The sequence below is a fragment of the Myodes glareolus genome, chromosome X (genome assembly GCF_982192425.1).
Source record: "Myodes glareolus chromosome X, mMyoGla1.1, whole genome shotgun sequence".
Lineage (NCBI taxonomy): Eukaryota > Metazoa > Chordata > Mammalia > Rodentia > Cricetidae > Myodes > Myodes glareolus.
In genome coordinates this window covers 87886877-87901766 of record NC_142053.1, presented here as the reverse complement: position 1 = coordinate 87901766, position 14890 = coordinate 87886877, and the positions used below count along the sequence as shown (strand labels likewise).

Here is a 14890-nt window from a genome sequence, read left to right as displayed (position 1 = left end):
GTGATGCTCTTCCTTGGGGCAGATACTCAGGTTTTGTCAGAGAACACTCTTTTCCCCCTCCCAGCACCTGTCAGTGAACTGTGGTATCAGTGAAGAAAATGGAGTTATGTTGATTCATGGGCTCTGTTAAGTTGTGAGAGGAGGAGATAGGACTGTTAGGTTCGTGAGTGAAAATGCCAGACTTTATGCAATCACATCTTTTTCCTTTTTTTTTTTCTGTGAAGGCTACTTCTTTCTCCTTCTTTTATAATGTTTGAATGGGAAAGGACCTTGGAAACCCAGTAGTTTGGTCATTGTTACAGAAGGGGAAGGGACTTACCCAAGAGAGCCCAGAGGACACAGAGTGAGTTAACGACAAAACTATGATTTGAAGCCAGGTGGGTGTCCTGGTTGCCCTCTTCAATTGACCTTTCCACTATTCTGCATTTGGGTCTCCATCATTGAGGTACATGGTACGTTACCTCATAAAAGACACACAATCCATGTTCCTGCACAGTTGCCAGAACAGGAGTGTATATCTCACCTGAGACTTACACCCTTATCAAAAAGTGAATGTGAGTCTGGTGTTGGGGTATGTACCTGTACTCCCAGCACTACGGTGGCAGAAGTAGGAGGCTCAGGTCAACGGGTTACTGCTACTACTCTGTGTTAAACAACAACAACAACAACAATAACAACAACAACGACGACAACAACAAGGGAATGTGTAGAAATGGTGGCGCACACCTGAAATCCAGTAGAGGCAGTAGGATTATTAGTTCTAGACCAACCTAAGATAATGTAGTAGGATTGTGAGTTCAAGACTATCCTAAGCTACAGAGTGAGTTTAGGTGCCAGCTCCGGGGACAAACAGATCAAATAAAACTAATGTGTTGAGGGAAGGACTAAAGAAAGGATCGGTGTACTAATCTGAGTAGAGTGGAGATTGGGAATAGAAGGAAAGAAAGTGAACTTAGAAGACAGCTATTTAGAAATGATCTCAGTTCTGAAGAACATGAGGCCCAAACAATGTAGAAGGAAATGTGCTGGGTGAAACGAGGCCTGTGGAAGGGAATGGAGTGTTGAGGAGGAACTGAGGCAATTTAGTCAAGAGAAGTTTCCTGAGGAGCAGCGGAACTCTGCGGAGTTGTTAAGGACAGCAGAGGCTTTGCAGTGTTCACAGGGAGCTTAGATGAAGCATGATTGGAAGTCACAGAGAAAAAGAGGGTACACAGGGGTACACAGGGGTAACTTGCTAATCAGCAAGAAAGCTTAGGGAGGGAATAGGGCTGCTCTAACGGGCAACTGGTAACCAACCCAACAGTGGTAACTCACAGTCAAGGGCTGCACCAGCAACTGCTAGGGTGTGGCCCCCCAGTAATGCTCTGGCTCAGACTGGGGGCGGAGTCTGATGGTGGAAACTTAAAGGGTTAGGGGCAGCGAGAAAGGTGGAAGGGGGCAGAGTGGGCCTGGGTGGGGAGTGGGAGTCCTTCCTAGGGCGTTTGGGACCCTGGCCTGTTCCCCCACGTGGCCGGAGTGGCTGCACTGGGCTGGGCCGGGCTGGGCGGGGCGATGCCCGAAGTCGCGGGCAGGCGGGCGGGAGGGCGGGGAGAGGCGCGGAAGCCAGGCCACATAAAGGAGCGAGCAGCGCAACGGGGGCGGCTCTTTCCTGGGTGGGGTTTGTAAAGTCGTGGCCCGTTAGCAGGAAGCGGAGCAGTCGCCCGACGCTAGAGTGGGACCCAATCTGAGCACCCGGCTCTCCCGAGTCCTTGCCGAAGTGTACTGCGCGCTCAGAACAGCCCGACAGTTTCTAGCCAAACTTCACCAACTCCTTCGCCTTTGCCGCCACCATGCCGAAGACGGTGAGTGCCGGGGGACTGACTCAGTCCGTCCTGGGGGCTCCAGTTTGACCTTTGCAACTCTTTGCCTGGGGGCTTGCCTGGCCACAGGCCTGCCGGGGATGCCAGGCTGTCCCTCAAGGTCCTAAGAAGGAGAGAATAATGGGGTCCTGATTTGAGCGCTCTTGACGGCGAGGGGGTGTCCGGACTAGAAGTGTGGTTAAGGAGGGGCCAACCTTTCTTAGGGTCCAGCTCCCCGCCTCTGGGATGAGGCAGTGGAAACTCAGGGTTGTTGGGCACTGGGAAGAGACTTTACTTTGGAGAATATTTCCCCGGCCCAGGAATTGGCGCCTTTCTGAAGTAAGACTACTACTGTCCCAGAAGAGCCCCATGGTAACAGAGAAGCAGGGAGGAGAGAGGAAGTTGCTCAGGGCGGATCCCGCACGCCCATCCACCTTTCCCACAGCCGCCTCCCTTCTTCTCCTGCTCGGTCCCCTTCCACCGCTCCTCCGCTCAAACTGCTTTCCCCTGGGAGATGTAGGGAGATGTGTGTGGGGGGGCTCATCTGCTGGGTTACTTCCTTTTACCCAGGGGTGCAAACACTTCACTAGGCACAGGTTTGTGGAGGGGCCCACTCAACCCACTGGAAGAGAGGGCAGGTTTCTCTTCCTCTACGAAATCCCTGGTAGACACAGTGCCTCTCTATCCCCTCAGGACTGTTCTGTGAGGTGCGGGTTTTCTCCTGTGGGGGCCACACCTATCTAGTGTAGTGGTTGATTAGAGATCTGGTCTCCACCCCACTGGCTCTTGCTAGAAGAGCAGAAGCCTCCTGGGAGTGAGGCCTAGGGGGGCCGGATGCCCAGTAGGGAGGGGTGGGGGAGGGGTGTGTGCTTGACTAATGAGCTCTGCTTGCTTTTGTGCAAGTCACGCCAGGTCCTTGTTCATGAAGGCCCGATGTCCGCCGTGACTTGAGTCTCTTAGGTGAAGGAGCTTGCTGGACTCCTATGTTGTATGTTGCTAGCCCATCCATCTTCCTCGGACTGCGTGAGCCTGGTGGAGCTCAGATAGTGAGCAGGATGCTTAAGAAGGGATGAGGGCCTCTGGGAAGAGAGGAGAGTGAACAGATAGGGAGGCCTTTGTGTCTCTCCTGAGGTTTAGCTTCGCTGCTTGGTCGTTCTTGCCTTCATAGAACTCGGTCCTTAAGGAGCACAAGTTTTTTTTTTTTTTAATTTTTTTTGAGACAGAGTCCCATGGTCTTACATAAAATTATACTTGTGAAAGCCTATACATATGTGAAATTATACTTCGTTCTCATAAACTGCCCTGCTTCCATCTCTGTTATCCCCAGATCTCTGGCAGGTTCTTTTCCTTCCCTCAGTCGTCCCTTCTGTTTTCTTATCACACGTATTCCGTTGCTGGGCTTCTTGGTTTTGTCTCTTTTTGAAGCAGGATCTCCCCCTATAACTTAGGCTGGCCTGGGACTCCCCAAGTAATGCAGATCGGTCCTGAATTTTTACCAGTCTTCCTGCCTCGGCCTCCACAGTGCTGAGATTACTTGCTTGTAAACAAGAAAGACACACTCCTGGTTTGTTTGTTTGGATAGAGGTCTGATTCTAGCCCAGGCTGGTCTAGAACTCACTTCGTAGCCTGAGGTAGTCTTAAAATCTCTTGAAAGTAGTTCTGCTCCACCCTCCACAGTGCCTGGATTGTAGGTTTGAGCCCTCACCAAACTTGGCTGCTACGCCTTCTCTATTGTGTACTTAACCATTTACTTCTAAACTATGAAAGAGACAGAATGGGAGTGTAAAATCAAATGCCTTCGTTTGTATTAGCCATGGTCAGTTTCACTGTTATAGCCAATTTTTCCTAGCCAGGCCAGCCTGCATTAAATCTGTTGAAATGAGACTTTCTTGGACCATTGTCTGGTTGCTAGTTTTCTAAGTCTTATCTTTGATGTTTATCAAGACAAGGTCCCACACTGCAGCACAAGGGCCAACTCCTAGCTGTCTTGACTCAGTCCTAGGAATGCTAGGATCACAGGCTTTCACAATATGGCCAGCCCATCTATCCCTTCTGGAGAGAAGGCAATTCTAAATTCAGATGTCTTTCCTGGGACTTGGAGAGGTGGCTCAACAGTTAAGAGCTCACGCTGCTCAGCATTGGGTCTCAGTGCCCATATGGCAGCTTATAACTGTCTGTAACTCCAGTTCTAGGGAGAAGACTCCCTCTTCTGGCCTCCTTGGGCATCAGGCACAAATATGGTGCACATACATACATGCGGCCCAAACACTCATGCACATAAAAGAAACCTCTTCCTTCCCTCCTTCCTTCCTTTTTTCCTTTTCTTTTCCTTTTTTTGAGACAGGGTTTCTCTGTAGCTTTGGGGCCTGTCCTGGAACTAGCTCTTGTAGACCAGGTGGAACCCACAGAGATCCGCCTGCCTCTGCCTCCCGAATGCTGGGATTAAAGGCGTGCGTCACCACCATTCAGCTCGAAACCTTTCTTCTGAGAAGGCTTTTTACTTTCACTCCCATCTTTATCTTAAAAAAAAAATTCAAAGACTTTGGATACTCTTTTGGATTCTCTAAAAAGAGATGGTGAATTTTCAGGGTCTTGAGGGCTTTTTATTTTATTTTAAGCTTTATGATTTATTAAATGCTACAATTTATTTATTTAACTTACTTAACTGGTTTTATGAAACAAGGTCTCATATATGCCAAGCTAGGCTTGAATCTCTGATGTTTTTGCTTCCACTGCCCAAGTATTGGAACAATTACCAATTCTAATTTTTCCCATGGTATAGATGAAGGCATTGAAACTCAGGATCAGGAGGACCGACCACGAGTGATGCAGCATTCCAATAGGAAGGCTCCAACTTGAGTTTAGGTCTTCACCGGTCAGACTTGGAAAATCCTGTTTGGTTTACTGGGATTCTAGCTTTAGAGCATCAGCAGGCCAGGGAAACGGTGATCAGTGGTCGTTTGATGCTATCCTCCAGGATAGCAGACGCGGAGCCCAGCTCCTTGAAAGTATTTGAAAATGTCTGGGTCTGCATTCAGCTAAACTTTAACAGGGGCTAAGAACTGTTTATTTTCCTGCCATTCCTAGCATTGCTTGAGCCACTGAAGTGGCACTAAAGTGGTACTTGGCGAATAGGGGGCAGAATTTCAGGCTTCTAACCCTTGAACCAGCCCTGCCTGGACACTCGAGGGTGGGGCGAAGGATCAGGAATGAAGGCTGTGTGAGAGGCTTCTGCCTCTATCCACTGCCCCACCCCCAATATGTCTCTCTTTTTTTGGAGACAGGTTCTTGCTCTGTAGCCCTGGGCGGCCTGTAGGTTGGTTTTTAACCCACAGCGATCTTCTTGACTCTGCCTCCCAACTGCTGGAATTACTGGTGTGAACTACCACCTGAGGCGGTTTTGTTTATTTTGAGAGAGAGTTTCGCAGTGCAGCCCAAGTTGGCCTTGATTCCAGGCCATCCTACTTTTCTGCCTCTTGAATGGTGGAATTATATAGTCTCTCCCACATTAAAACATTATTTAACTTATTTTCATTGTTATTGTTATTGGTGTGTGTGTGTGTGTGTGTGTGTGTGCGCGCGCGCACGCACACGCGTGTGTATGTGTATGTACAAATGGAGATTAAAGGGCAAGTTTCAGGAGTCAGTTCTCTCCACTGTGGGATCTGGGAATTAAACTCACTATTTTGGCTTTGGCCGGTAAATGGTTTACCCTTTAAACCACCGGGGAAGCCACTTGCTTTGTATTGTTTGTGACAGGGTCTTATGTTGCCCTATTTGCATTTGAACTGGATATATAACCAAGGATGACCTTGAACTCTGTCCCCCCCCACCTCAGCCTCCCATGTGAGTGTTACAGTGTCTAGCTTTTCTCCACTTTTTGATTTTCCAATTTTTGAACCCTTTGTGAACGTGTAGGTGGTGGAGAACAGAACAGGAACCATCGTGGGGATTTCATTTATGCTTATCCATGACACATCTCTTGCACAGGGAGGGAAAAGTCAAGGCACACAATAGTCCTTACTCTCATGTTAATCTTGGGAGAAAGGTTGCTCTATGGGTCAGTGATGGGGTGGTATTGACTGTTGCATTATTTTCTAAATGCCTCTATGGCAGCCTGTAAGGATAGTATGTATGGTAGCTCATGCTAGTAATTGTAGTATTTGGAAGGCAGAAAGATTTTAGTGAGTTTGAGACCAGATGGAGTGCTATAGAGTGAGGGTGTCTAAAATCTCCCCCACAAAAGGTGATGTCTTTTCTTTGGTCTGCTTTTATCATCCAACTGCTTTGCTAGGTTGTGGAAGTGGAAGGGACATTTAGAGGTCTTTGCCCATGCTTCCAAATCTAATTCTCTATGGATGAGAAGTGATGACAGCTACAATTATTCTGAACTCTGTTCTAATAGTGTTGCTTGGCAACAGTCTTTCTTAGGTCCCATTGTATATTCCTGAGAGTCCACCCCCACCCCCACTGGAATTTCTAGATGCAGAGTCCCTGGAGGGGGAGATCTGGCTACCAACAGTACTATCAGGGTTGGGCTTTTCATGACTACACTGGCTCTGATCTTCGAAGACAGATCTGACTCCCGATCTTTGAAAGATAGAACTGAGTTTATCATGTGCTTCTTCCTTAACTCCCAATCTTTTCTCTCTGCTAACCCCACCTCATTCTTCTGTCCCGAAAGAGGGAAAACAAACAAACAAGCAGTACAAAAGTGGTCTTTTGGGGGTCTGTCCGTTGGTCAGGTCATGATGGGGATAAATGACCGACTTTGCTCTTCATCCCTCTTACTTCATGCTTGATAGAGCTGAAAAGCTTCTCAATTCCCAGTTCTATTTGTGGTATCTATTTGTGGTAGAAGAACCCTTAGTTTGGAGGGTTAGCTCAGCAGTTTGGATGGCGGGTGTTGGGAAATAGAAAGCAAAACTGAACTTAGACTATTTGTTCTCCTTCTATAGAAGAAGACGAGATGTTCTTTGATTTTTTTAAAGATTTAGTGTGTGTTATTTATATATGAACAAATAAAAACTTTGCTTGAAGTCGGGTGGTGCTGCTGCATTCTTTTAATCCCAGGGCTCTGAAGACAGAGGCAGGCGCATCTTTGAATTTAAGGGCAGCCTGGTATACAGTGTGAGTTCCAGGACAGCCAGAGGTACACAGAGAGACCCTGTCTCAAAAAACTAAAAAAAAAATATTGCAAAGTGTTTCTAGGACTTTTAAAGTTCTGTGAATGTATAGATACCTGCCAATAACTGAAATTCTAAGTCTTGACTGAGTCTGTTTACAGAATTAAGCAGATATCTTTTTAAAATTTGTTTTTTGAAACCCAAAGTTTCTATTGGTTCATAATTGACCTGAAATGTATGAGAATCTTCAGACTCAGCCTCCTAAAAGTATCTCAAGTTGTCATATTAAGCAGAAGACTGAGGAAGATTCTACTTGTCTCATGTTCCTTAACGTTTGTTAAATCTACAGATATACATGGCAGAGTTAGTATAAGTTAATTGTGTTCATCAGTGTTGTTTCACAGCAGAAAAAACTGGAATGAAACTAAAGGAAATAAAGTTCTGAATGATGAAGAAAGTCTGGGCATGGTGGTACAGGCTTGCAATCCCAGCACGTGGGAAGTACAGGCAGGACCATCAGGAGTTCAGAGATATTCCCCACCGATTGGGAGCTTGGATACGGCTTAAACAGCATGAGTCGTTGTCTCACAAAACAACAGAAAAGTTACTCACAGTGGGCCATTAGCTGATTTCTTTCTGTTGACTCTCTTTATCTCTTCCAGTTTGTCTTCAGGGACCTGTACCAATAGGGCCCCTTCTAATACTGACACTCTTGACAGCCTTCTGCTTTCATATGCATTCTTTCAGACGGTCTGTAGGATGTGAGTGCCTTTGCTGTGTAGAGGGTACTGGGGAAGCAGAGTTGATAGTCCTATGCTTTGCAGTATGGTTTGTTGAGGACCAGTTTAGCATGTAGAGTTTCTGGTTCACTTCATTAGATCCCGGCAATATTACTGGCATGATGACTCTTGGCTATTTCTCTGTTGAGTCTTGAGGTTTGGCCTGCTTTGTATTTTTCCTTACTAGGCAAGAAAGAAGCCGAGTGACCCTACATTGTGAAGGTGGTAAGTTCATTGACGAACTCTAGAAAAACAGGAAAAGCTTTAAAAGAGTAGGGTGTGGTGGCTTCTGCCTGTAATTGCAGCACTCTGGAGACTGAGGCAGGAAGATGCTGTGAGACAGGTCAATCTAGGCTATGTAGTGAGTTCAATGGCAGCCTGAATAACAGCAAAACCCTGTCTTCATAAAGAAACAAGTAAAACCTTTGCAGGTTTCCCGACTTCTTTTCTCACAGTACAGTGCCATCCTGAAAGATTAGGAAGATACTAGATTCCTTTTTATGGGAAGAGAAAGCTATATTGAAACAGATTTCTCATAGCCCAGGCTTGCCTTGAACTTGTGTAGAGGAGGAAGTTTCTACTGCTTCCATCTCTAAGTATTGGGATTGCAGGCTTGTGCCATCACAACTGACTGGAAGTTATGAAGCGCTATCTCAAATTTATTTCTAAATATGGTTGAGTAGTTAGAGATATTGGTAGATATTAAGAAGATGGTGAAGATAAATCTAAGGTGTATATATTACCAATGAGCTGAAGACTGAGTACTATGGGGTACAGCATTTCAAATAAATGCACCTGCCCATGGAACATCCCAGAGCTTGCTCAGTCCTAAGATTCACTTAATCTAGTTATTATTATTATTGTTGTTATTATTATTATTGATGATGATGATGATCGGGGTTTCTCATAAGAGTATGTTGAGTTACAGAAAATCTGAGCTGGCCTTCTAGTTCAACCTTCGTATTTTCGATGAGGACACTGAAACCCACAATAAGGAAGAGATTTGAGTGGGCTGATTCTAGGTCCAGGACATCTTGCCTGATGCCACTCTAAGGGAGGTTGTTTAGTGTTTTCTGACTCAACTGGGGGTGACTTGACCATCATGTTAGTGACTGTACAGCAGTCCCCAGGGACTCTTAAAGATGGAGATGGTCACGTCCTGGACTTTTCTTGGGAACTCCGTAGCACTTCCTAGATAACTGTTTTATCTTGACTGCGAAGGATTGGTAGAAGACAGATGGTTGAAGATACCTGGGGAGAGGATATTTTCCTGTTTTCCTGCTCGGGATAGGGCCTTCCTGTCCTAAAAGCCATATTTTTCTCTGAAGGAAGAGTTTGAGTCCAGGTTGAACTTGATCTAGTTATGTAGCTGAGGGTGACCTTTTGAATTCTGCTCCCACTTCTCCAACTTGCTGGATTACAGGTGATCACTACCGTGACTGAGTTTTTTGAATCCCTTAAAATTATTTATTTACTTATGTATGTATCTCCCTCTCTTCTTTTCCCCTTCCTCCCCAATGCACACACACACACACCCACACTCCCCCACACCTACGTGTGGCATTGTCTATGGCTGTATGAAGGTCAGAGGACAAATTCCAAGAGTCAGTTTTCTCCTTCCACCAATTTGAACTCAGGTCATTAGGCATTGTAGCCCTTTTACTGGCTGAGACAACTCTCACTGCTCTCATATTTTGTTCCTTGTTTTGAAATAGATCTCATGAGCCCTGGTTGGCCTTGTACTTGGCTATATAATCAAGCCTGAAATTGAACTTCTGACCTTTTTATCTCTATCTTCCAAGTGTTGGGACTATGGACTTGTACCTCTATGCCTATTAATCTCTGACCTCTTTGAATTCAAGCTTGCTCTGTCTCTTGCATTATAAGAATACTATAGTACTTGTCTTTCTAATTTGATGCTATAGCAGTCGTTTCAATATAGTCTGGAGTCAACTGATTTCAGCTCTCAACACTCACCTCTGGGTGCTTTATTAGTGGGTCGAATCTGGGGAAGATAGTTAGCCAAAAAATGACATTTCAGGCTTTCTTAGAAAGGACGTAGTATTAACAACTCTAGAACTAGACTGTTTGGACTTAGATTCCAGCTATGTGATCAATGAGGTGTTCCTAACATGCATAAAGCCCTGGGTTCCATCCCAGAACTAAAAGGAAAAGGAGCAAAGTAACAACCCCAGCTATAGCTCATTTGTTGCATGTGTGCATACACCGAAATACACATGTGTGCAGGCACATGCATATATGATGAAAAATGGTTCCTTCCTTCATGCTTCTGTTTGAATTAAGTCAAGTAATAGAACTCACTGAAGACTTTCTCTTCTCCCGTTGGCTTTGTTGTGAGAAGAGATGTTGGGGTGAAGTGGAGGGATGAGTTCTTAGCATGTGATTGGGACAGATGGAGGAGTAAGATGCTTGCTGACCAGAGCCTACCTACAGCATGGGCACCTTGGATTCTGAGACTACGATTTTGGCATAATTTTCAAAGTACTGTTCTTTGGGTATACCTGACAACAGAAAAGCAGATCTAATTTGTTATAAAATTTATGTGACTGATGAAAATTTGCATGGTACTGATTGAGGCAAATTATGGGAAGAGTTGAGGTTTGAGCATTTGGGGATACAGGACAAAGTAGAGTCCTGAAAAATTACATCTTGATTATGTATTTGGGAGATAATAGGAGCCAACACCTGTGAGAGAAAATAAAGCTTATCTATGGGGCATGGCCAGCATTTTCTTCTCTTTAGTTCTAGTCTCCTTTAGAAAGATGGATGAAGCCTCATTCTTACTATTTGTATGAGGCAGGGTTTTACCATGTGTATCAGTGTGGCCTCAGACTCACAGAGATCTACCTTCTTTTGCTTTCTGAATTCTGAGATTAAAGGTATGTGCCACCAAGCCTGGAAAAGCCATGCTATTCTTAAGATAGCTGAAGTAGTTTCTTCTCTTGTCATTTTGTTCTAATCCACCCCCATCTCTGGGTCCAGGCCTTTTTCACAAATCTTAGGCAGATTTAAGTACATCTAAAGGCTCTTTTTTGATTGTTATAATCTTCAGTTAATCTGTGAGATGGGGTTGGAGGTGTCAAGGGGAAATTCAGTATGACTGTTATTAGTTAGGTTTCATATGTCTTTGCTATCTTCAAGGGTTTAGAATAAGCTAACCACCTAAAATCATCATAATAGACACTTATGAAGAGACTGACAAACCTGTAAGTGTTTTACTAACACTAAAAATCACATGGCCATTTTGTCTTGGATTTGCTCTTTCTGCAGCATGAAAATATCAACAACTTCAGAGATATGTAAAGGTAGAACTTCCTCCCCCATGTTCTTTATTGTCCTTGGTCGTTGGGGCATGGTGAATCTAGCATGTACCCAGGAAGTATATTGGCCATTTTGCTTCAGAGTTACTTTACTTCTCTTCTTTGGGTCCTCGGGAGGGTGCTCGTGAAGCGTTTGAGGTGGCTCTGAGAACACTTTTGTCTATTTGTCTTCCTGCAATAACCTAGGTATTTTCTTATGATTGGGAGTTTGCTTCCTGGCCAAAGGCCAGTTGCCAGAGGAAACCAGTGACTAAAGGCTTCCTCCCTGTGATGTCACCTTCTGGAACCATTCCTCACGATTCCCTACGAATCAAATGACCTTATTTGGCTATTTTTGCCCCCCTCAAATACCCATCTCACCTCACTTAATCTCCTGTTCTTCATAACAGCGACTGCCTTCTTCAAGTTTTCGCAACCCTACCTGTAGACTGTTCTCCTTAGGTAGAGTCCTGAGAGGAGGAGGAGGAGGAATGGGAAGTGAGGAGGATGAGAGAGCGGGTTCTGGAATGCCTGTGATTTCTCCACCCTGCTTGCTTATCTTTTCATGCCCTCTTGTCCCTGCATAGTTACCCCTCTTTAGTTTCTTACCAAGATTCTGACTGCTTAAGTGTGGTCTTGCTTGGCCTGAGAAGGCATAGAGGGTGGGGTCGGGCTCGCGTTCTCAGCACCTACAAGTATTCTTTTGGAGTAGGGAAAGCCTTCCAGTTAATAAGGCCAAGTCTTGGCATGTGCCCGCATGTGCCCGTCGTATGCCTGTTTCACTGGGTTTCCTTGAGCTGAGTCAAAGGTCCATCTGCCTCCTTTCCCCAGTCCTCAGATTAGGTTAGAAGAGTCGAGCTTTCGCTGCAGAAAGCTTCAGGCACTTGTCTCATTGTCTTTTCTTTCCTGCTTTTAGTTTCCTTTTCAGATGATTTTAATTTATTATGTGTATGAATGTTTTGCCTGCCTGTATGTCTGTGTACCGCTTGCATGCCTGATGCTCAAGGAGGTCAGAAGAGGACATCAGAGACCTTGGAACCGGAGTTAAGTATGGTTGTGAGCCACCATGTGGGTGCTGGGAACTGACCCTTGATCCCCTGCAAGAACAGCAGGTGATGGCTAAGACATCTCTCCAGTGCTGCCCCCCCCCCCCGCTTCCTGCTTTATAGTAGAAATTGTGCAGTGGAAGCAGTAGTAGGCTGAATCAGGATATCTCGGTGACCTTGGACAAATATTTTCATGAACCATAATTTCTTTATATGTGAGACAGATCTTCTGATAATGTGTTTACTCTTAAAGAGAATAGAAAGATGATGTTTGTGTAGGAACAGAGAACAGTGAGTGTTTGAAGTTGTCCTATTCCCTATTAACATTACCTTGAGGATGTTTTCTCCCCCAGGTATCAGCATGTAAACACACTCATTTCCAGGAACTCTACTGTGGGGACAGTGACTTCGGGAAACAGCTATAGACAGTGAGCCTTGGGAAGGGCCTTTCTGTCCACCCTGAAGACTAGAGTGGCTGGCTAGTTTCGGTTATTGTTGACTACAGAGAGAATTGAAGACCACTGGAATGGCCATACTTCTCTCAGGAAGGGGATGACCAGGAAACAAGCCAAAACTGATTGCGAATGAGATTTCCCCTCTCTTCATACAAGAGCCTTTTTTGGGGCTATGGGGTTACTTTTATTTCGAGCCTTGTATTACTAAGATTTCCTCTTCTCTGAGTCACTGGTGTCTCTCTGCTGCCCTTGTAGAGGGAAAACTTCATGTGTGGCATTAGGTGGAAAGAAGAATTTCTAGCCAGGGAGTATTTTCCCCACATATTCTCCATGCCTGGTGTTGGGCTTTCAGCTGACCCCGCATTCTGTGAATATTGTTGGACCTATAGACCAAAGGTGATGAAATCATGAATTTGTTGTGAGGGCATGTTCCACTGATACAGCATAAGAAAGGACATGCTTTTACTTCCTCCCTAGCTTCTCTGTCTCTGATCCAGTACTTGCCTGTGAAGCCTGCCTTACATCTTAGCCATTTAGAAAGTGGCCCTGAACATGAACCTCACGGGCTCTGAAGAACTGGTAACTGTCTTCCTCCTTTTAGGAACAATTTTCTTAGGCAGTTTGCCTAAAGATGACTTACTTGTGTAAGGCTTCGTAATGCTGTTTGAAAGAAGTTTCTTTCCCAGTATTGAGCTGGAATGGTTTCTGGGTCGCAAAGGCAGTTCGTTTCTTCTGCTTTGTTGGCAGCTCCTCACTCTTCCATGGTCCCCATATGGGATCTACCAGTTGCAAGTGATGGATCAAAATGGTTTTTGGTGAGAGAGTGTAGGCATGCAGGCCACTAAGGAAAGTAAGGTATAGTTAAACAGAAGAAGAATGGCTGTATTTTTCTTCTTTTTGTAAAATGTCCCATGGCATAGAGAATGTTTTGCTTACACAGAGAACAATCCTTCAAAAACCAACTTTAACATTTTAGTTCTTATTTAGATTTCTTGTCATATGTTACATTCATACCTTAGCTTTTCTATGGCACATTGATTTGAACATAAGAACTCCTATTTCTTTACCCATCACTAAAAAATGATTGGATAAATGCACATTTAGGATTATTTTTCTCAGTATTTTATCATTATTCTTGATATTCCAAGCTGGCCTATAATTTACTGTATTGTCCAAACTGGCCTTGAACTTGGGGAAATTGTCCTGCCTTGGGCCCTGAAGTGCTGGGAATATAGATGAACATCACCACTCCTGGTCACTTTTTTTTTTAACAATGGGCATTTTTAAGGTTGGGGTTGTAGCTCCGGTGGTTGAGTGCTTGCTTTGCATAATAAGCCCTGGGTTATTATGGGATCCCTAGTGCTGCATGAACTGCGAGTTTGATCCCAAGAACTGCATAAGATTGGGGCAGTGACTATATGTTGTAATCCCCAGTCATTTGGGTGCTGCAGGGTCAAGGACCGAGTGCAAGATCATCTTTGCTTCAAAGTGAGTTTTAGGCCAAGTTAAGGTACATGACACCTGAACTAAAAAAAAAGAACATTTTAATGGCTTTATAAAATTCCATGTGTTTCTGTAGACATGTTGAGTTTCCAATTTTTTTTTTTACTTCAGTAAACTTGTAGATTTAAAAGCTTCTAACTTGCCTTGCCTCAAGAAGTGACTATCTCCAGATGGAGATTGTTAGAGACATACAAAATTGTACAAAATTGTAGTCAGACTTTCCTTTGGGTTGCCAGCTCACAAAAATGACATGGAAGTTTATTATTAATTATGAAAGCTTAGCCTATAGCTCAGACTTGTCCCACTAGCTCTTATAACTTAATCTATTTATGTTAATCTATGTTCTGCCTTGTGCCTTTTTTATCCCTCTTCCATCTTGCACCTTCTGTTTCCTTTCTGTGTCCTCTGGTGTCCTCTTCCTGCCTAGCTAACTGGCCATTCAGCTCTTTTTAAGCCAATCAGGTATCTTGCCAAAGACACTTCCTCACAGTACAAAAAAGATTATTCCATAACACAAAATTTCTTTCTTTTCTGTTTGATACAGGATCTCTTCCTATCATATAGCCTATGCTCAATATGTAGCCAAGGATCCAAGGATGACCCTGAGCTCTTATCCTCCTGTCTCCATCTACCAAGTGCAAGGTTACATGTCTGTACCGCCTTACTCATAAGTCTCTATGCCCAACTCGTGTTTGAAATAGGATGCCACGTTGTAGCCCAAGGTGGCCTAATATATAGTGTAGCCCAGGTTGACCATTTTCTTGCCTTAGCTTCTTCAGTAGTAGGATTCTAGGTATGTGCTACCGTATTCAGCATGGGCAAA

The 14890-nt window shown here is 44.6% G+C and overlaps 1 protein-coding gene across 1 annotated transcript in view; it reads left to right on the top strand.

Moving 5' to 3' along the window:
- Nucleotides 1-1636: 1636 nt before the first annotated feature.
- The window catches only part of Msn (moesin), a 70008-nt gene continuing 56754 nt past the window's right edge, over nucleotides 1637-14890 (top strand). Inside the window, exon 1 of the mRNA XM_048417777.3 lies at nucleotides 1637-1841. Coding sequence (XP_048273734.1) covers nucleotides 1830-1841 — 12 coding nt within the window. The 5' untranslated portion in view covers nucleotides 1637-1829. The remainder of the gene's footprint in view (nucleotides 1842-14890) is intronic.